This window comes from Carlito syrichta, unplaced genomic scaffold (genome assembly GCF_000164805.1).
Source record: "Carlito syrichta isolate Samal-C Ts95f unplaced genomic scaffold, Tarsius_syrichta-2.0.1 Scaffold305658, whole genome shotgun sequence".
NCBI lineage: Eukaryota > Metazoa > Chordata > Mammalia > Primates > Tarsiidae > Carlito > Carlito syrichta.
In genome coordinates, this window is record NW_007249754.1 from 1,467,555 (window position 1) to 1,491,932 (window position 24,378).

At 35.4% G+C, this 24,378-nt stretch overlaps 1 protein-coding gene across 1 annotated transcript in view; it reads right to left on the reverse strand.

The window, feature by feature from the left end:
* Positions 1-24,378, reverse strand: part of ZC3H13 (zinc finger CCCH-type containing 13) — a 95,979-nt gene that overhangs the window by 58,211 nt on the left and 13,390 nt on the right. Inside the window, exon 5 of the mRNA XM_021714487.1 lies at positions 7,612-7,720. Coding sequence (XP_021570162.1) covers positions 7,612-7,720 — 109 coding nt within the window. The remainder of the gene's footprint in view (positions 1-7,611; positions 7,721-24,378) is intronic.

A 24,378-nucleotide genomic window follows, 5' to 3' on the forward strand; every position in this document is an offset into this window, starting at 1 on the left:
CACTGCACTCCAGTCTGGGCTACAGTGAGACTCCAACTCAAAAAAAGAAATGAGAAATTGGTTTTCAATCCTCAATTCCCAACTACCCAACAAGGAGAGGGCTAAGTAGTTAAAATATATGTTAAAATTAATGCACTACAGCTAACATATTTTGCTCAGAGGAAAAGTTCTCAAGCTTTCACTCAGAAAGTACATGCTTTATGCATATCTATTATAATCAAAACTTACATGGTTTCCTAGCCTAGCCTATAAGAGACAGATTACCAGGTAGGCTCATTACAAATGATGGCATCCTGGCAACAAAAAACAGAAACACAAAATATAGTGTGAAATTCAAAATCGGTTGGGCTTGGTGGCTCAGCCTGTAATCCCAGCACTTTGGGAGGCCAAAGCAAGTGAACTGCCTGAGGCCACAGGTTCGAGACCAGCCTGGGCAACTTGGCAAGACCTCGTCTCTACAACAAAATAAAAAATAGCCAGGCGGGGTAGCGCGCGTCTGTAGTTCCGGCTACTCGGAAGGTTGAGGTGGAAGGTTGAGGCGGAAGAAACGCCGGAGCCCAGTAGGTCGACGCTGGGGTCGCCGTGAGGGTGCTGCCACAGTCTAGGTGAAGGAATGAGACTCCAAATTTAAAAAAAAAAAAATTCAAAACCAAGAGTCTGAAGCCAGTTAATAAATTTAGAAAACGTCTCTCATACAGTTTGTGGTTATCACTACAATTGCCTTATAAAAAAAAGACTTATATGAATGATTCTAAGTCACTAGAAAAACATTAAATATAATTAGAATGGTGTATTTAACATGGCAGAAGTTTTTAAAAATATATAACAGAAAAATTAATGTAACACCTAAGAAAAGGTTGACATTCTTTATATATAAAGAATTCTTACTACTTAACAGAAGAACCAGCAAAGGACGTGGCCAGGCAATTCACAAAAAGAAAGAAGGAAATGTAAATGACACATAAATATGTACTTTTCATGCACTAAGGATCCACTTTTTTTCTAATTATAATACTAATTATTGGCAAAGGTAAAAATAAAAGACACACTCATTCTCCCGTGGTAGCAATGTAAACTGGTACATCCATTCTGTAAAATACTTCCTCAAAATGGGCAAAAGTCTTAAGAACACTCAGATTCTTTAATATAACAATTTTACTTCTAGTAATTTATTGTATAAAAATAATCACAGGTATATGAAAGTTTATGTAGGATTAAAGACTATAATTTGACCACTTCCTCTTGTCTTTATTTATGATACATTTTCATTACTAAAGTCTTAAACAATTCTGAAGTATACACAGTAAAATATGAAATTCCCCTTATATTCCTCCAACAGCCACCCTCACTCCATCGGTAACACTGCAATGTCATATACATAAAAATAAGGCTTTACATTTTTAGCTTTAAAATAACGGAACCAAAACTATACACACTGCCCTATAAACACGATCATACATAGAGTTCAACAATCTTCATTTTAACTTTTGCAAAGCATTTCATAATATGATCATACTTAACCATAACCATATCTTACTTAACCATTTTCCTTTTGACAGCTTATTTTCAATATTTTGCTGTTATTAAACAAGGCTTCAATGAACATTTTGATACCTACTTTGGCTCACAAATACAAATACTTTTTTATGACATATGTCTCACACTACGTACAGTCGTTAGATCAAGGTAAGTATACTTTTTTTAATATCACCAAGCTGCACTCTAAACAGTTTTACCAATATAAACTCACACTTGATAACATTAGTATTTTTCATTTCTGCAAATCTGATGGGTTAAAAATGTTCTCTTTATTTTTACCATTATGTCCCTGCAGTAAGGATGAGTACTGACCATTTCCATTTCTACTGTGAGTTACCCATCCACTATATATATTTGCTCATTTTTAACCAGTCTTTTTCTTATGTATTTGTGGAAGATCATTATATGTTTATATAGTGACAGTATCTATTTGTTTATGCTCATACATGTCAAATATTTTCTTCTAGTCAATTACCTGTATTTAACTTCTGCATTTAGAAACACAGAAATTCCTAAGTTTTAAGTAATCAAATCTCTTGTGGCTTCTGAGTTTTTAAAAGATGCAACCATCTCCAAGATTACCAAGATATTTTCATACATTTTCTTCTACTGCAATGACATTTTTGCTTTTTACATTACTGCACTGATCTTTAATAACACATGGTGAACAAATACAAGAAGGTTAAAGCGTCAAATAAACAAACAGATTTGGGTGCAGGGACCAGAAATACAGAACACAATCAGACAGTGAAAAGTTTTGTAGGCATAATAAGAATGTATACTTGCCCCTGAAGGCAATGGGAAATTAGATAATTTTTAACAGGGGGAATAAAATGAGCCAATTTATTGTTTTAAAAGATTACTCTGCCAAAGAGGGAGAAAATACTTGTAATACATATATCTGATAAAAATCTCATATCCAGAGTATATAAATAATTCCTATAATCAACAAGTAAAAAACAGGCAAACGTTTGAAACAGTTTACAAAATAGGTTGTACAACGGTCAAAAACATGTGAGAAGTTATCATCTTCATTAGGGAAATGGAAACTTAAAACCACAGTAAAATATCACTACACACTTCTAGAATGGCTAAGATGAAAAAGGCAAAAAATACTATATGAGCAATAGATACAACCATTTTTGATTTGGCATTAACTACTAAAGAGGAACGTGTACATACTCCATGGCCCAGTAATTCCACTTTACAGCATAAACTTAAGAGAAATGGGTACATGTTTACCACAAGATATGTTCAAGAATAGTAATAGCACCTTGCTCATAATAGTCCCACACTGGAAATTACTCAAATGTTCATCAACAGTAGAATAAATTATGATCTATTCATACAATAAAACTCTATATTGCGATAAGAATGAATGAACTATAACTACATAAAATACACAATTGTATCTCATTAACACCATCAGCAAAAGAAGCTGGGCACAAAGAGTACATGCTGTAGATTCATTTAGAGTACCCTCATAAGCAGACAAAACTATTCAATGGTGCAAGAAATGAAGACAGTAGTTACCTTTGGAGGGTGAGGGTACAGAGGAGTAACTAGAAGGAAGCACAAGAGGGCTTATGGGACACTAGTAACCTATTTATTGCCTTGGATGGTTTTACAAGTATGTACAGTTTCTGAAAATGCAATGAGTTGTACACAGGAATTGTGCATTCTTCTGAATGCATATTATACTTTAAAAACTGTTTTAAAATATTCTGACTTTAGAGTAGAGAATAAATAAATTAGGAGCAAGGAATGGGGTTAGGAGGGTTTTTTTTTTTTTTTTTTGGTAAAATATATCTATAGGCAATAAACAAATACCTTAAGAACTAGAATATTAGTAGCAAATTAAGAGAAGCAGAGGTTTTAAAAGATATTCAGTAGGTAGAAATGTGAGAACTCCGTAAATGCCTGGGTGGAGGAGAGAGAATATCAGTGATGACTCTCAGGTTTGCTGGAACCTAGTTTAAAAGTGATGCTCATAAGAAATACAACTCAGTTGGAGAAGCCCAGTTGGTCAATGTAAACTGTCTCAATCCGGAGTTCAACTGAGAGATTTTGGAATCATGAACACATACATGTTAATGAAGTCCTAGAAGCATGATTTCATTTATAAGGAAAAATTAAAAGTGAGAAAAGATGGCTAGGCAAAAGTTTTAAAGGCTATTCCTATAGGTAAGTGGTTCTCAAAGAGTGGTCTGAGGATTCTGGGGGCCCCTAGGACAATTTAAGGAGTTTCACAAAATAAAAACTATTTCTATAATACTATATTATTTGCCTGACTTACTAATTCTCTCATGGATAGTGGAGTGTTTCAGAACATGTGATACAGTTAACACAATGAACGCAGAAGCCCATATAAATATAAATCTAGCTGAGGTTTATTAAGCCAGGCATTAAAACAATTTGAAAAAACACAAAACATTTCCACTTCCACAGTTATTTTTGCTTTTCAAAATATAATTACTTTTCATAAAAGAATATATTGGGATTTTATTATCATTGTTAAATGAATTAATAAAGATTTTTAAAATTTCTCAGGTTTATAAGACAGAAATTATTGAAACATAACATCCACAAAGACAAAAGCTCTTTGGGAGTCCTTTGGGTATGAAAGTATCCTGAAACCAGAAAATCTAAGAAAAACTACTATATACTAACTTCTTCTGAGTCTAGCTAAAATTGCTCTTCACTTTAGATTGACAATGCAGAAGGCAAACTAGTCTACTGAACTAATTTAGTCTCAGTATCCAGGGACTGAGGCAACTGACCAACTGCATGCTTCAATATTCATAAATCACAGAGATACACAATGACCAAAACCTATGAGTGTGAATCAAGAGAAAACATACAGACTCACCATGTGAATGTTTTGTCTATAAAGCTACTATTAAAGACACATTAACCTTTTAAAATAATTTCCTATATAACAGGTTCCTGAAATAAAACCATTTTAGATTTTTTTTAAAGAAGACAGTGAAGTACAAAGCCTTGAAAATCAACACTTCAGGGCAGACAAGGAGCCTCTATGTAATACTGAAGGGCTTGAACAAAACGATAAAAACTGAAGAGTAAGCCGGGCTCGGTGGCTCAGCCTGTAATCCCGCGCCTTTGGGAGGCTGAGGTGAGTGGATTGCCTGAGTCCGCGGGTTCGAGACCCGCCTGGGCAGGGGAGACCTCATCTCTACAATAAATCAAAAATCAGCTGGGTGTGGTAGCGCATGCCTGTAGTTTCAGCTATGTGGAAGGCTGAGGTGGAAGGATCGCCGGAGCCCAGCAGGTCGAGGCTGCGGTGGCCGGGAGTGGCCACTGCACTCCAGTCTGGGCGACCGAGAGGACTCCAACCCCCCCCCCCCAAAAAAAAGAAGACGGAGCTCTCAATGTGTCAAATACTGCACAACAGTCATTTAAGATACAGACAAGTACATCTTCATTCATTCAGCAAAGAGGAGGTCATTAGTGACCTTGAAGAGCAGTTTCAGTGGAGAGCTGGGTCAGAAGACTGAATAATACGCATCAGGTGAATGAGCAGAGACAGTAAGGTACAGAACTCTTTTAAGAATTTAGTTGTTAAGTAGGATAAGTATGATAGCAGTTAACAATAACTTGGGGAGAAGAGAAATTGGATGCTGAAAATACATAAGAGAATGTATAATAAATGAATAAGATTGCTGAGGTAGGAAGATACCAGAGCTAGAATACAAGAGAATATATTAACCTTATACAGCAGGAGGGAGACCCTTTATACAGAGTAAAAGGAAAGTAAAAAAGTTTAGGCATGAATAAAAGATTAGTTTGTAGGTGTGGTAGGAAGTTTCTGGATGAAGAGTTCCATCATCTCTGTGAAGTAGATAGCAAAGAGAAATGAAAGTGTAAGAGATTTATGGAGGTTTGACATATCTACTGTGAAGACAAGGAGAGAACTGACTTAGGCTTTTCTGAACCTTCTAAATTTTCAACAATTATCATAGAGAAATTTTTATTTTTAAAGATAAGTATCAAAGATATTTTATTTTATTTTTAATCCAAAACTGAAATGAAACGAAAGAATGCTGGGTGTGTTAAGAGTTAATTCTTTAGTATTTAGAAAAAGTGAGCTATCCAAACTTGAAGAGTTATGGTTTATATTTTATTTACTAACTAGTCAACTACAATGAAACATTACAGCTGTCTTTATTAGCTATTTTATAGATGTACTAGGCTGGATCATGAAATCCCAACTAAAGTTTCTTGTTCATTCTTAGGAGCAACTTTTCAACAGATAGCACTGTCCAAAGATGGAACAGATTTCCTTAGTAAGTACTGATGTTCCAATCACTGCAGCAATATTTAGAGTACTTTGCAAGTGTTATCTTAAGTCTTCAGAGATAATTCTGAAAAACAGTAGTAAACGTTTTAGGCTTGCCGGTTCTTGGTTTTCTGTCACAAGGATTCAACTCAGTCACTATAGCTCAAAAGCAGTCGCAGTCAATATGTAAACAAATAGGCATGGCAGTGTTCCACTGAAACTTTATTTGCAAGAACCGATGGCTCCCAACTGTAGTCTTCTAACCCCTAGCCAAAGTTTATCACTTATTGTTGAGAAAGTTGCTTAAGTTCTTAAACTCTTTAGTTTTGTTATATATAAGTCCAGCACACCCAATACACTTAACAAATGCGAGTTTGCTTTCTCTATATTTGGTAATGTGAGGTTACAATGCTCATCTTCCAGAACATTAAAGGAATGGAGAAAACATTCATGATGTTAAAAATGTTAAGACAAGGACTCAAAGATGATTTTGCTAATTTTTCATGAATAAATCCCAGATCTCATTATCATCTGATTTTAATTTATTCTGAAAGAAGAAAGTCAATAACTTCTTGGAAATAACATTACCAAGTACTTAAGATTTAAAAATATCACTTTTTATATTTTATGTAAAACAAACAAATTTAGATTTAATTTTTTATCCTTAGTATGGAAGAATTTAAAAATTTACAAATGTAATTGTGTTATGCTAGAGAATGGCTTTCACCCACAATTCCACTCATAACTCCCACAGTCTTCATTATAGTATTTTATTACAATGGTACGTGTGTTAGGCCTCAGGGCTGGCACCAGAAACAGAATCTGAGAACTTCTCCTGTCCTGCTCTCACCTGCCCAAAGGCAGGATGTTGATCTTTCTCCTCCTTCTAACTGTGGGTCTTAAGACTCCCTGGCCAGTCTATTTTGTATTTAAAGCTTTCGAGGCCCAATAAAATAATAAATGCTGTCTGTAGATAGGCAGACAGACAGATAGATAGATAGATAGATAGATACCCTCCTCAGAGAAAGTCCCACCCTGTACCCTAGGGGAAAGAATGCTGACATCCTGACACTGCCATTAAAAAGCCAAGAGAACTGGATAGCTAAACATGTTGAAGTTCCTAGAGAAACCTAGGCACTCCAGGGAGGGTATGGAAGTTCTACGTCCCTTCTCTCACTTCTTGCCCTATACATCTCTTCATCTGTATCCTAAAGGATAATAAAAAGGTAAATGTAAGGGTTTCCCTGAGTACTGTGAACTGCTCTTGCAAATTAATTGAACCCAAAGAGGTAGTCATGGAAATCCCAACTTGAAGTCACCAATCTTGCGACTGGTGTCTGGGGTTAGGGGCAGTCGTGGGGACTGAACCCTCACCCTGTAGGATCTGACATCTCCAGGTAGATAGTGTTGGAATTGAATTGGAGGACCCCCAGCTGATGTCTGCTTGGTGACTGCTGTAGTGTGAGAGCAGAGGAAACATTTGGTTTATTATTCCTTCCCTAAAGGAATAATAAAATCCCAAAGGGATGTGATGCTGCACAATAAAGTTCTAAAGAGAGAAAAAAAATGATATGGTTGAAATATGCAATGCCAGCCACTTTTTCAGACTGTACTTCTATATATGCAAGTTTCTGTCTTTTAATTCAGTAAGAGAGAGAGAGGTAAGATATTCCGAAACAGGAAAACCACAGTTGAAAGGTGTTTTGAAGTTCACAAAAACTCTACAGAGTTAATAATCAAGAATTGACTATATAAACAAAGATTTTGAAACTCACCATCTCTATTAGTTTCCCATTCTACATTTTCTTCTTCACTTTCTGGAGTTCGCTCCTTAGTGATTTTTATGTCTTCCTTTTCCCTATGTCTCCCTCTTGAAGATTCTTTCTAAAAAGTGCACACATACATTCAGATTACTATATTTTTAAAACCTATATGAGGTAGTTATTGTAATACAGAACAGTTTGATTTCATTCATGTTTGCTTCATAAAATGATCAGTTTTGTCAATACTTTCCCACCAAGTAGAGGAAGTATCAAGTTCAAGTTTAGCACCACGATAAAAAAATTACACTATATTTATTTTACCAAACAACAGAAACTTGTTATATGTAAAGAGTAGCTAACACATTAAAACATACCATGTAAATCCAATACTTTAAAAGGCTACTACCTACTAAGTTTCTCTGTGAAAATCACTGGGAAAAAAGACAGTTTAATATTAATAAAATATAATTGAAGGATTTGTAAGTGATATTTTTAAGTGACTAAAAAAGGGCTAAACCAGTCACTGTAGACTTCTAAAACTAACTGATCTAAGACTTGTCATATATTTAAGTAACAGCTATTTTCCCACATACCTAAAGATAAATCCAAACTCATTTAATAATTGTATAAAGACTTTAAAAAAAAGAGATTTTCATACACAAGTGAAATTTATTCAAAAAAAAAGAGCTTTTACCTATTTTGATGAAATCAAATGGCACCTAAAATAATAAATTAGTCCTTTACACTATAGGACTAATTAAAAAAAAACAGGTTTTAGATTTTATTTTAGGCATAATAACAACCTATACATAAAACAGGACAACAGTAATTGGACTTATAAAATCCAATTAAACATCCTATTACATAGGAACTCCAAGCCATACTTTACTAAGTGGTGAGAAAATAATCAGTATTATATAATTGTCATCCTTCACAATGGAATTTTCACTTTTATTAACATTCTAAATACTATCAAAGACATTTACACTCAAGGATATTAAATGTTAAAAGTTCTTTCTAGCCAGGCTCGGTGGCTTAGCCTGTAATCCCGCACCTTTGGGAGGCTGAGGTGAGTGGATTGCCTGAGCCTGCGGGTTCGAGACCCGCCTGGGCAGCGAGACCTCATCTCTACAATAAATCAAAAAATAGCCGGGTGTGGTAGCGCGTGCCTGTAGTTCCAGCTCCTTGGAAGGCTGAGGCGGAAGGATTGCTGGAGCCCAGCAGGTTGAGGCTGCAGTAGCCGGGAGCGGCCACTGCACTCCAGTCGGGCGACAGAGTGAGACTCTAACTCAAAAAAAAAAAACAAAAAAAGTTCTTTCTGAGTATTATCAGTCATAAAATCTGACTGCTTAAAACACAAATTAACTTCTCCTTGTAGTTTTCCTCTTAAAAAACTCTAGTATATATTATTATTGCCCCTAAATTTTAGATACTTTGGTATAAAGTCATGTTGTATTACTTACAAAATGACATTTGATTGTTGATATGACAACAGAGGCTGACAGAAATCACTAAAGATTGTATGAGAGTAAAAACTGCTATGAAGAAAGGTAAAAGATCAAAACAGAAATGAGCGCCTCTTTCTGCACAGAAGATGAAAGAAAAAAAAGGAATATATTTTTATTCTTAATATACCTTCTGCAGAATACCAGTGAAGAATTGCATCCTATATCTCACACATCTTTTGAATGTTCTACGGATTAAACCCACTATAAATATGAGGGGGACCCAAAACCAAAATTTATTTATTAGAAAATTGTGTATTTATTCTTACATGTTTAAACTTCTGTCATCTTCAAGGTACTTTCCATTTGATGCACTATACCTAGCAAGATGCTTTTTCCACTGCTCGAAGTAGTGTTTGAGCTTGACACATTTGATGCCTTTTAGTGCTTCGGTCATTTTTTGTTTTACCTCTTCCACAATGGCAAAATGTTTCCCTTTGAGGACATTTTTCATCCAGGGAAACAAAAAAAAGTCACTCGGGGCAAGAATGGGTGAATAGAGAGGGTGAGGCACAGGGGTCGTGCCATTTTTTGTCAAAAAACTGCTGAACACTCAACATGATGTGGGCAAGTGCACTTGTAATCACCCATCACGAAATGAGCAAATGTGTTGAAAGGATCTCCAAAAAAATTTACTGAAGCCAAATGCAGCCTCTCACAACATTGCTAGCTAGTACACTGATGCCAATGGGTTCCTAGAACACTAACCTAGTGGGGAAAGCCTGTACTACGAGGGGCCTGCCCTCTAAACAATAATTTCTGGGTTTGTTGGTCTACCCTCATATGTTAGTATATTACTATACCAAAAATATTTTACAGGAAGTTATCTCCATATTACAGAAAACATCCTTTGTGTTTTCTGTCTGCTTAAATGTATCACGTAATATTCAACTATAAATTTAGTTATAAGAAGGTTTCAGGGCAGTATGGTGGTAGTGCAAAATAAACAAAATCACTTCAACAATGATAACTTATTTAGACATGTTATTCCATTTATGAAATAAGGTATTTCCCCTTTTCTCTTATATTCAAATAAATAGGGTCTGGTATTACTTGCTACTTAAGGTATAGCATGATCTGCTATTTCACCTTCCTATAATTTTTAAACAGAATGACTTATCTTATTTCTCTTAAATCCAAACATATTAATAAGAAGTGTAACCTTTTGATTACTTTATTCGGTATTCTAAATTAGTCATCCTAGAACATCTACATGTTGAAATATTTGTTAATTAACCACAATATTTTAATAAAAACTCTTGTGACCAAGTATTTTAAGAATTTAGAATTCTTATACATTTCAAAGATTATTAAGTAATACTGCCAATAGGGTCTGGAACAGCAGCCTGTGATCAAACATATTGATATTTTTGCAGAATATAAAAATTCACCCACTTGTACAGAAACTAATTATAGTCATTTCAGTTAAGATCAGGTTTTGTTCCCAAATAAGTCTGTGTCTAACTTAGAAAATGTTTGGTTTTTAGTTTCTTGGGTTTCAGAAATGCAATACATGATTACTGACTCTTAAATTACTTTCATTTCTATTCTGTATTACACTCACAATTATTTCTTGAACATTATACGTGTGGGTAATTATGCTCATTATGAGTTTTATTTGTACGTAGTGAGGCATTACCAAGAACATGAAATAATAAGGAAATGTTGAAGCTGAGAGAGCTGTGAGTCAATATTATAGTAAATAGATTAGTAATTAGAATTTTTAAATTCAAGGAGGTTTGTAAGTAATATAATCCACCTTCCCACCCCATGCAGACAAATTTTCTTTAATATTTGTACAGATATAAAAGCCCTCTATTAGGAAACTTTTGGAGGGAATAATTTTAGTTCTCAAGGTCTACACTGAAAGCTCTCCACTATCGTACCCTTCATTCACATTTCCAGATAGTTCTAATTATTAGAAAATATTTTCTTATACCAATCACATCTTTCTTATACCTCTCCCTAATTTCTGACTGGGACTAACTAACTCTACTCACTGGAATCGTGCAAAACAAGTTTAGTCCTTGAAATATTTGAACACTGTTAGTAAATCCCTTCAATACCTTCTACTAGGACAAAGGACATAGCATATGTTTATTATACATTTACATTTCATAATTTTTACACTCTTCACTCTGCTGTCTTCTCTGAGCATACTTGTCTGTCAGTGTGCTTCAATAAAACATGATATCCAAATTAATTTAGTCTTGCCAGAGTAGCATAAAACATATAGCTTCTACTGTTCCTGGTTAAAAACTGTAGTTATACTTGCATTAATGAAGCTTAACTTGTTTTTGTAGGGAAAGGTGGAGCTTCGGCTAAGAAACTATATCTTATCAATGACACAAATTTAAGCTACAAACTAAAATCTCAAATGAGGTGTATATATAGGATACACTTCAAGACTAGATGATTTAGTAACACAATGAAATCATCAAAACCAAATTTTCCCCATTTTTTCCCCCTATTTCTCACAGCAGCTCTATTCCTAGTGTTAGTTTTAAAGTTGGTTTGTTTTACCATAATAAGAAACAAACCAGGTCTTCCCCAAGCACAAGTAAGAATTCTTTCCTTTAAGGTGACTACACCATCTCAGTCATATGGCCACCTCTGAATCAGTAACTGCCATCAAGGTAATGGCCACAGAATTTACAGCTTAGGCCTGGTTCCTGAATCAACCAAATTAGCAAGGGGAATGTGATTATTATAACTGGATTAGACTAAACAATGCCTGGCTGTGAAAGAGGGATCAATTTCCCAAACCACAATGTGATACAAAATGAAAAAGTGATAGAATAGGTTCTGGGGAGTCCAAAGTAATTTACACTGCACTTGGTACTTCATTTCATTTCCTCATAGTACAATGCACACTTTTGATCATTTCATAGGCCAACAGATTTTCCAACCTAATACACATTTTCTTCTCCACTGTTCACATTTTAGACCCTTCTGAGGTCATTTTTCATCTTCCTGATGTATATCCTTTACACATTCTCTATTTAGAGAAATCTAATGGTAGTCAACACCATTTTATTTTACCCTTTCAAATTAATTAATAAAAATGGTCTCAGATCATTTAGTCAAAGAATGACTCAATTCTTTGTATACCAATAAAGTTCTCCTTTTACTAATATTCATTTTTAAACATCCATACAGATACATGCATTACTACTCTAAAGCCTTATGATTCATAGTAATGATTCCCTATTTATTATATTGAAGATTAGCACAAGATTTAAAAAATTTTTTGTGTGTGTGGAGACAAAGTCTTACTATGTTGCCCAAGGTGGCCTTGAACTCCTATCCTTCAGTAATCCTCCTGCCTTGGCCTCGCAAAGCGCTGGGATTACAGGTGTGAGCCACCACCCCCAGTCAATACAGTAGGTCCCTTAAATATTAACCTTCAAGTTGCAAACTTTCAAAGATGTTTGCATGTCCAATCAAATAAGTTACTTCATATGTCTGGCATACATTGTCACACGCATGCTTCTTCTACAAATGGTTGTGCTTTTGTGTACTTTACTGTACAGTACTGTATGCAGCACAGTACCTTTATTTCAAGCCCAGAATGTCCAGAAGCAAGCATAAAAGCAGTGGTGATGTAGCTGGCACTGCTAAGAAGTGCCAAGCGATAACAATGGAAACAAAAGTGAAAATAATTGAGAGAGTGGAGTGAAAAAGGTGGTAGACATCACCTGCTCTTACAACACGAACTGTTCAATCAGCATGATTCTAAAGAACAAAGACAAGATCATGGAACATATGATGTCTGCTATGCTAATGATGTCGACAATAATATCAAAGAAGCATGGAAGTGATGAGAGATGGAGAAGCTTCTCAGTGTGTGGATGCAGGATCAGCATCAGCGTAAAGTCTGTTCTGCTTAATGCTAATTCAAGAGAAAGCTAGAAGCTCTCTTTCGGTTGTGTGGAAGAGTAACCCCAAAGTCTGCGTTACAAGGGCATTTTCCAGGACTAGTTTTTAGGGAAAGAAATATTACTTGGACAAGGACATTGCATTCAGCATTCTTTTGCTGCTTGACAATGCTCTGGGCTACTCCCTATTCACGGACAACACTGATCCCAGTGCCAAAGTAGTACATCTATCACTGAATACTACATCACTCATCCAACCTATGGACAAGGGAATTTCAAGAAATACTATTGTCACACATTTCGTCAGGCAGTAAAGGCAAGTGACGAATTTCAGAAATAACCTTGAGGTAATTTTGGAAGGACTATAACATCTACAAAGCCATACAAAACACTGACTTTGCTTGGTGTGAGGTTATGGTTTTCTACATGAATGGGATTTGGAAGAACATTTGCCCACAGTTTGTTCACAATTTTCATGGATTTGAGATAGTGGATGAGGAGTCCAAAGAGGTCTTCAGTAACTTAGTGATCTTCAGCAAGAAGGTGGAGCTAGATCTGCAAGAGGACGACTTCACTGAACTCCTTGCTAGGCAATATGAGGAGCTTACTAATAAAGACCTGATGGAATTGGAGGCCCAGAGAAAAGATGAAGAGAGACAAGAGGAGGAAGAAGTAACTGAAGAACTGAGGAGATTAACGACACAAGAAATGGCAGGGGATTTTCTTTATTTGAGGAGGCACTGTTAGTTTTGAGGCACAGGACCTGAACATAGAACAGTATACAAAGGTTGCAGCAGCAGTTCAGAATGAAATCCAGTGCTACTGTGTCAGCTATGATGAGAAAAAAAGAGCTACTACCCAGACATCCCTGCGGTGTTTTTTTCAAGAGGGTAGATAGAATTGAATTAGGCAAGGAACCAGTACCTGTGCCATCAACATCAGGCGTGAGTGAAATCGTAGCTTGTCCTCCATCTCCTGCTGCTGATGCTCCTTCGGCTCTATCATCTCCTACCCCCATTCCCACCTCCAGTCAGTAACTCTTCTTGCCTGTTCACTGGAAGCCAGCCTCTATATGTCAGCTGTTGCACTATACTGTACTACTGTACTTTTCAAGGTACTATATTGTAAGATTTAAAATGTTTATTTTTTATGCATTACTTATGTGAAAAATATTATAGACCTATTACGATACAGTACTATGCAGCCAACTGTGTTAGTTGGGTATGTAGGCTAACTCTGTTGGACTTAAGAACATGCTCTCAGAATGGAACTCTTTCATATGTAGGGGACTTACTGTATCACAAGATTTTGAAGTTTCAATGTTTTATTTTTTATTTTTTGAGTTGGAGTCTCACTCCGTCGCCCAGACTGGAGGGCAGTGGCTCGCTTCCAGCCACTGCAGCCTCGACCCGCTGGGCTCAGGCGATCCTTCCGCCTCTGCCTTCCGAGTAGCCAGAATTACAGGCATGTGCTACTGCATCCAGCTAATTTTTGATTTATTGTAGAGATGAGGTCTTGCCAAGTTGCCTGGGCGGGTCTCGAACCCGTGGGCTCAGGCAATCCACTCACCTTGGCCTCCCAAAGCACTGGGATTACAGGCTGAGCCACTGAGCACAGCCGAAAAGTTTCAACGTTTTAAACAAAATACTTTGTTTCTTCTCTCTTCCTTCTATTTTTAAAGAATCAAATCCCATTGCTCTAAAAAATACACTTAGTTCTATGGCACTCTAACGCTATCAGCAAATTCCTGGATTTTCCTGGAGTAGTTCTAGAATTAAAATTAATGCTAACACAAATTTTTCTTCTCTGTTAATTACTACCACAGATTGTAATGAAATTATTAACAACTGAAAAAATTATTTTTTAAAAGATGAGTTTTCACATTAGTGTTTTTAAATCTTTACAACTGAACTAAAGCTAAAAACTTTAAGTAATAATATAATAAAATGGCTCATCGTTGTTTTCTGGGCCTGAACATTAGCACAACAATCCAATCAGTCTACAGTTTTTAGAATACATATAATCTAACATCTTGAAATTATTCACATATCTGCTATTTCAGATCCTATTGATAGTATAGAAACACAAAGGGGGAAGAAATTTAGTCCTACATTTAATGAAACTATAGTTTACTTTGTTTCGACTATTTAAAAAAATCCAAATAAGATTTAAAGAAAAATATCTAAATAGAATAATCAGAGATTGTCTTTTATGATGTGGCCATGAAAATTATATTAGCTCATCTATGAATAACCAAATAACAAATAAACAAATCAAGACTATTAGTTTATTAGTTAAGACTAACTTCAACAGAGAACCAAAATAAATATCAAAAGAGAATAGTTATTAATATTTATGTATCGATATACCTAATAACAGTATCAAGGAGCAAAAACTAAAGGAGATGGAGAGAACTAGACAGAAACATACTACTAAGATACTTTAATGTACTGTTCTCAAACCAAAGTAGATCACGTAGACAAAGATTTTAAAAATAGAGGAGACCTAAATAACAGATGTTTTATAAGTTTATAAACCTTAATTCTACATGAATTCATGTTCTATATGAATTTATAAAACTTGAAAACCAAAAAATAAATAAATAAAAAGAGAAAATATACCCTGTTCTGGGCTCAGTGGCTCATGCCTATAATCCTAGCACTTTGAGGGGTAGAGGCAAGAGGACTGCCTAAGCCCAGGGCAGCCTGGGCAACTTGGTGAGACCTTGTCTCTACAATAAATAAAAAAAATTAGCCAGGTGTGGTGGCATGCACCTACAGTTCCAGCTACTTGGAAGGCTGAGGTGGAAGGATCTCATGAGCCCAGCAGGTCAAGGCTGCAGTATCCATGAGTGGACCACTGCACTCTAACCTGGGTGACAGAATGAGACTCTGATTAAAAACACACACACACACACACACACACACACACACACACACACACACACACACACACTCTTTTTCTTAAAAAGATATATTTGAGGCCGGGCTCAGTGGCTCAGTCTGTAATCTCGCGCCTTTGGGAGGCTGAGGTGAGTGGATTGCCTGAGCCCGCGGGTTCGAGACCCGCCTGGACAACTTGGCGAGACCTCATCTCTACATAAATCAAAAAAAATTAGCCGGGCATGGTAGCATGCGCTTGTAGTTCCAGCTACTTGGAAGGCTGAGGCGGAAGGATTTCGCCAGAGCCCAGCAGGTTGAGGCTGCAGTGGCCAGGAGTGGCCACTGCACTCCAGTCTGGGTGACAGAGTGAAACTCCAACTCAAAAAAAAAGATATATTTGAAATTTCAGAAAAACTGACCATGTCTTAGGTTATAAGAAAAATCGTATCAAATTCAAAAAAGTAGTTAATAAAGGACAGTAACATAAAACTCACTTTTGAAAAATCAAAAGAATAAAGACACACGAAAAACAAAAGGCCCTTCAACCTGAAAATTTTAAAACATGCCATTTAACTAATTATTAGATAATGGTTAAAATTCAAATCTTAGAGAGGAGAATTTCTTGAAAATAATAATAATGAAAGCTTGACATATGAGATCCATGAGATTTAGCTAAAGTATTTATCTGAGGAAAAGTGACAGCATTAAATACTAATATAAATTAAAATGAAAATCAAGAAATGTTTAACAAATTCAACAAGGAAAAGGAATACAGTAAACCAAGAAGAAAACAAAAAACATAAAAAAGCTAAAAAATAAAAATAAAAAAGGAACTAATATATAAATGTAAAAGCGGATTCTGTGAAAATAAAGCACTAACCTAACCAAGCAAAAAGGAGACTGGAGGCAGTGGCTGTATTCCCAGCACTTTGAAAGGTCAAGGAGAAGGACAGCTTGAGTCCAGGACTTTAAGACCTGCCTAGTTAACATAGCAAGACCTTTTCTCTACAAAAATAATAATAATAATAATAATAATAATAATAATAAAACATTAGCCAGGCCTGGTGGCACACGAAGACTGAGGTAGGAGGATCACTTGAGCTCAGGAGTTCTTATAAATGCAATTCTAATAAACACATGGGTCAAAGAAATCTCAAAAAATTTAAAAAATATCTTGAACTAAATAAATTAAAATAAAAATACAACTTATCAAAGTTTGTTGGAAATAGCAAAAGCAGTGCTTAAAGAGGTATTTATAGCATCAAATGCATATATTAGAAAAGATAGATCACAAATTAATAATCTAAGCTTCCACTTTCAAAAATAAAAAAAGAGACAAATTAAATTCAAAGTAAACCAAAGAAAAGGAATTTTAAACTTAAAATGAAAAAAGTCCATAAAATTGAGAACAGGAATTCAATACAAAAAAATTACCAAACCAAAAGCTGGTTCTATAAAAAGATCAATAAAATTGATATGCCCCTAGCCAGGCTAAGAAAAAAATGAAAGAAGATATAAATTACTAATATCAGATACAAAGGTTGGGTACAGTGGCTTATGCCTGTCATTCCAGTGCTTTGGGAGGCCCAAGAGGGAGGACTGCTTGAGCCCAGGTGTTTGAAAGCAGCGTGGGCAACATAATGAGACCCTGTGTCTGCAAAAAATGAAAAAATTAGCCAGCCATGGCAGTGTGTCCCTGTAGTCCTAACTAGGGAGACTGGGTTGGGAAGATCACTTGAGTCCAGGAGTTCAAGGCTGCAGTGGGCCATGATGATTATGCCACTGCACTCCAATCTGGGCAACACATCTCAAAAAAAAAAACCAAAACCAACAAAACAAAACAAAAACAAGGGGGAGGGTGAAGAAAAAAAAAACGGAAAAGTGGATATCACTAGAGATCCCTTGAATATTCAAAACATAATAAAGAAATACTATGAACATCTCAACAAATACTCTAACAACAAACTCAATGACCACAAATTTGAGAATCTAGCTGAAATGGACTAATTCCTTGAAAGACACAATCTGTCAAAACACACACAAGTAGAAACAATCTAAATAGGGTTATATTTATTAAAGAAACTGAATAAAAAATTAATAACCTTTCAAAACAGAAAGCATCAGATCGATAGGTTCATGGGTGAATTCTACCAAACCTTTAAGAAAGTTATATCAATTCTCTACAATGTCTTCCAGAGACAGAAGAGATGGGTTACTTCCCAACTTATTCTATGAGGCCAGCATTATCCTAATACAAAACCAGATAAAGACATAAAAATAAAGATTAGTATCTCTCAAGAGCAACTGAAAGCAAAAAACCTTATCAAAAATATTAGCAAATCAAAAGGTAACTGAGATGAGGGATATGTAAATTTGCTTGACTACTGTAAACAATTCACTATGTATATTTATATCAAAACATCAAGATTAGGTGTGGTGGCTCATGCCTGTAATTCAAACACTCTGGGAGGCCAAAGCTAGAGGATTGCTTGAGCCCAGGAGTTCGAGACCAACCTAGGCAACACAGTGAGATCTTGTCTCTACAAAAAATTAGGCAGGCAAGGTGGTGCACATCTGTATTCCCAGCTACTACAGAGGCTGAAGTAGAAGAACTGCCTGAGCCCAGGAGGTGGAGACTGCAGTGAGCTGTGATCGTTCAACTGCACTTCAACTTGGGAGACAGAGTGAGACCTCAACTAAAAAAAAAAGAAATTATATCAAAACATCGTTATACACCTTTAATATAAATAATAAAGTTAAACTAAAAAAAAAAAAAAGGCAAATTGAATCCAACAATATGTAAAAAGAATATACCAAAACCAAGTAGTACTTATCCCAGGTATGCCAGGCTGGTTCAACATTCAAAAATCAATTAATGCACCACCACATCAATAGGCTAACAAAGAAAATGCATATGATTACGTCAATAGCTATAGAAAAAGCATTTGGTAAAATCCACTACTCACTCATAATAAAACCTCTTGGTAAATTAGAAATAGAAACAAACTTCCTCAACTTTACAAAGATCATCTACAAAATACCTACAGCTAACATCATCCTTAGGTGAGAAACAAAGTTTTCCTGTTAACACCAGAAACAAGGCAAGGGTGTCTCCTCTCTCACCTTCTTTTCAACATCATACTGGAATTTCTATCTAATGCAAAAAGAAAGTGAATCTAAAAGTATACAGATTGCGAAGCAAAAAATATCTTTGTTTGCAGATGACTATGTTGAAATTGTGAAGACCCTACAAAAAAACTCCAGGAATTAATAAGTAATTATAGCAAGGTTGCAGGATACAAGGTTATATATACCAAAAGGCAATCACTTTTCTATATACAAAAATAAATAAATGGAATCTGAAATTAAAAACACAATACCATTTACATTAGCACCAACAAATGAAATATTTGGGATAAATCTAACTCTAACATAATACGCAAGACAAACATGAAGAAAATTACAAAACTGATATAAAAAATAACTAAATAAAAGGAAAGATATTCCATGCTAGTGGATTCAAGGACAGCATATTATTAATATATCAGTTTCCCTCAAATTGATCTATTAAATGCAATCTCCATCAAAATCTCAGTAAGTTACTTTGTATATAATGACAAACTGATTCTAAAGTTTATTTTGATACCCAGAATAGCCAACATAATATTGAAAAAGAAGAATAAAGTCATAGAATAAATAAAAAAAAAAAAAATTAGCCGGGCATGGTAGCACACGCCTGTAATTCCAGCTACTCGGAAGGCTGAGGCGGAAGGATCGCCGGAGCCCAGCAGGTTTGAGGCTGCGGTGGCCAGGAACGGCCACTGCACTCCAGTCTGGGCGACAGAGTAAGACTCCAACTCAAAAAAAAAGAATAAAGTCAGAGGACTAACATTATCTGACCTCAAATCTTACTATAAATCAAAACAGTGTAGTATTGACAAAAAACAGACAAATAAATCAGTGAAAAAAATAGCACAGAAATAGGCCCACACAAATATAGTCAACTGAACTTTAACAAATGAGCAAAATCAATTCAATGGAAAAAGGATCATCTTTCTAACAAACAGTGCTGGAACAACTGAACAATGACATTAAAAAAAAAAACAACTAGAGAGAAACTTCACATCCTTCACAAAAATTAACTCAAAATGTTTCATGGATTCAAATGTAGGATGCAAAATTATAAAACGCCTAAAACAAAACATAGGAAGATATCTACATGAACTTGGGTATGGTAATGACATTTTAGGTACATCAAAGGCACAATCCATTAAAAAAAAGTAATTGATAAGCTGGACTCCATTAAAATTAAAAGTTTTCACTCTACAAAAGACATTGTCAAAAGAGTAAGACAAGCCACAGACTGGGTAAAAATATGTGCAAAAGATGTATCTGATAAAGGACAGTTACCTAAAATATACAAAGAACTCTTAGAATTCAACAATAAGAAAACAACTTGATTAAAAAATAGGCAAAAGATCTGAACAGACACTTCACCAAAGAAGATATACAGATGGCAAATAAGCATATAAAAAGATGTTCAACATTGCATCTAGTTAGGGAAATGCAAAGTAAAACAACGAGATACTACTAAACACCTATCTGAACAGCCAAAGTTCAGTACACTGACAACAAACACTAAATGCTGGTAAGGATGTAGAACAAGAATTTGCATTCATTGTTGGTGATGGTACAAAATGGTACCGTCACTTTGGAAAACAGTTTGGCAATGTTTAACAAAACTTAACGTATGCTTATCATATGATCCAGCAATTACTCTCCTTGGTAATTTTTTTTTTTTTTTGAGTTGGAGTCTCACTCCATCACCCAGACTAGAGTGTAGTGGCATGCTCCCGGCCACCGCAGCCTCAACCTGCTGGGCTCCGGCAATCCTTCCGCCTCAGCCATCCAAATAGCCAGAACTACAGGCGTGTACTACCATGCCCGGCTAATTTTTTTGATTTACTGTAGAGACGAGGTCTTGCCAAGTTGCCCGGGCGGGTCTCGAACCCGCAGGCTCAGGCAATCCACTCACCTCGGCCTCCCAAAGCGCTGGAATTACAGGCTGAGCCACCGAGCCCAGCCATCTCCTCAGTATTTACTCAAAGTAGTTGAAAAAGGTATGCCCCCACAAATACCTATACATGGATGTTTACAGCAGCCTTATTCATAATGGCCAAAACTTGGAAGCGAGCAACATGACCTTTAGTAAGTGAATAGATAAATAAACTGAATACACTATGGACTGTGGGTGATAATGATTTGTCACTGTAGGGTTACTTATTGTAACAAATGCAATCCTGGTGGAAGACAGTGATAGTGGTAGAAGCTGTGGACATGTTAGGGGAAAGGAGTATATGGGAAATCTCTGTACCTACCATTCAATCTTGCTGTGACCCTAAAACTGTTATTTAAAAATTCTATTAAAAAAAGAAAAATGACAAATGATATTACATGTACTTGATATAATAAACAAAGGGTTATTATCCCTAATATATAGAAATTTAAAAACAGAAAAGAAAAAGACAAAAAGAAATAAAGGGAAAATGTGCAGGGGATATGGACAGAGTTCACAGAAAATCACCCTTAAATACATGAAGATGCCCAATCTCATTCATTAGGTAAACACAAATTAAAACTATACTGAAATACCATTTTCTTCCATCAAACAGGCAAAAAGACAAGTTTGACACATATTAACAAAGTAAAGGAGAAATAAATAAGCACTGTCATACACTGCTGGCAAAAATGCAAAGTCATTATTTAGCAAGATTATACAGACATTTAGCCTTTGATACAATAATCCTATTACCAGAGATTTATCTTTCCCTAAGACACATTTAAAAAATACAAAATAACAAGTGCACAAAGTCATTCATTGCAGCTCTACCTGTAGTAGCAAGACGGAAATAAATCTCTACCAACAGAAGAGCGTTTGAATAATGTAGGGCACATTCACAAAATGAAATACTATGTAAAGTCCAAAGGCATAAGACATATCTACAAATGTTGCTATGGAATGATCTGGATATAGCGTTCAGTTAAAAAAAAAAAAAAGCAGGTTGAAGAGAAGTGTATATAGTATGCTACCTTCTATCTAAGAAAAAGAAGAGAGATAACTACACACACACACATAAACACTAATGTGTGTTTGCATATATAAACATATGTTAAAGCAGCAAGATAATCCAAAAACTAACAAATTTAGTTACCTATTGGGAATACAGTAATCAAGGGATGGAAGTAAATTTTCTGAATGCAAGCTTCAATGGCCAGAAATGTGAATGAACAAACCTTCAAGTGATTCCAGCCCACATGCTTCCAGTATTTTAGTTGAGGACCACATATCAAGGAAGAGACAAGATATCCTTACTGCACCCCTTCTGAATTCCTGACATAGTCTGTGAATGTAATAAATGGTTGTTTTATACCAAGGGATAGTAGTTTAATGCTATCAATTTGTAGGTCATACCAGGCTAAAATTTACATGATTTTTCACACAAAATGAAAATTTATATCTACATTGAAGTATCACCATAGTTATCCCTGTACTATACACTCATTATTGAATTTTGACCAGGTGGTATATACTCTATCTCTACCTATACTCTTATCCTTCTCTCCAAGCTGTTTCCTTTAAACTAACACTCATCTGATCTGTTTACCCCACAGCAATCAGTTTCTTAAATTTCCAATTTGATGCTTTTCTACTATTTTTAATTTGCATTTATACTATGTTTTATTCTTTCCAAATAAATTTTATATGTACTTCCTGACTTTGTTCTTATCATAACTTGTGACATATTGGGATAGGTACATTTATCTTACAGATTAAAGAGCAATGTCAAGAGACTTACTCAGGATACAGTCAGTAACAGAGGTAACATCTTCTAACTTAAAAGTCCTCCACTGCAGGAACACTGCTAATTGTAGCATCTATAGTACTGTTCCCTCCCCTAGTCAGTGTTACTTTTTTTCTTATCTAGCCAGAAATACCAAGATACAGAAAAAGAACAAGCTAGAGGGTCAGGGAGTGAGCAAGAGCAGGAAAAGAACTGAGTAGAGGACTGTGAAGCAAAATTAGAAATTATATGTGCATTCTGGGAGGTACAGTTCCTAGAAAATAGTAAACTTCATATGAGAAATTATTTTTCAATTGAGAATATGAGAGAAGCAGGCATTAAGGTTAGGAAAATATTTACTGTAGTGTGCAAAGGAAAAACAGATAGCAGTCTATAAGACACCTGGAATAAAGTTAAAGTTGGGTAATCAACCTGAGATCCACTGAGACCTGAAAAGGAAACTTGAATAGCAATCATCTTAAACAGATTCAGGACAAACATCAAGTATAACAGATTCTCTCAAGATAAGTACTCAGGTTCACAGTGCATCTCTAAATCCTAAACTAGATATTCTCTCACAAACCATGAATTTTCATTCTTTCTTAAATGCAGCCACAAAGTATCTCCTAAGAGACAAGGATATCCTAGGGCACATTTATGTCTCGATTATCAATAAATGTTTCAATATTCCTCCTGAGTCTATATTCAGGGGTCTGATTGCCTTAAAACAATTTATCTGTTGAATTTAAATCCATAAAATAACAAGCCTCTGTTACAGAAAAATAAAACACAATTCCATTTGAATTTGAATTCTATTGGTTAAAAGTAAATATTTCCTATTGACTTTACTTCAAATAAGCCTCTTACTTTTAAGTTCCACTGTATTAAGTCCAGTCCAGATCACCTAGACCAATCCTTCCCAAAAGGGAAGCACACATGTAATCTAACAATTCCTTGTTATCACATTAAAAAAAAAAAGTATGATGGACTCTAAATCAGTGATCTATCACAGAAACAAAGAACTGAATACCGCATGTTATCACTCGTAAGTGGATCCTAAACATTTATCACAATACTGCAAGAGAGGGACTGGCAGTAGCAAGACACTGCCAGAGGAGGGGGGTGGGCACATAGCATCACTAAGGATACCTGACCATAACCCAGGGGAAGGAAGGACCACTTTGAGGCCCAAACTTCACCTGCATGCAGACTACTTATTACCTAATACTGACTTGTACCCCACATCTTTATAATAAAATAAAGTAAAAAATAAACAATTCAGTGGCTTTTAGAGTATTCACAAGTTTTCAACCATCACCATTATCAAATTCCATAACATTTTCATCATTTCTCAAAAAAAAAAAAAAAAAATTCCTAAACCCATTAACAGTCACTTCTCAATTGCCCTAGTCCCTCAGCCTCTGGCAATGACTAATCTCCCTTCTATCTCCACAGATTTGCTCATTCTGAACATTTCATATAAATAGAACCGTATAATAAAAAAGAAAAAAGAAACAGGTAAAATAAAAATTCTGATAACCATATTTTACTTAACCCCAAATAACCAGAATAGTCATTTCAACATAAAAAATGTTCAGATATTTTACTTTCTTTCCATATTAAGTCTTTGAAAGTCAGTATATATCTTACAGCACATTTCAATTAAGACTAC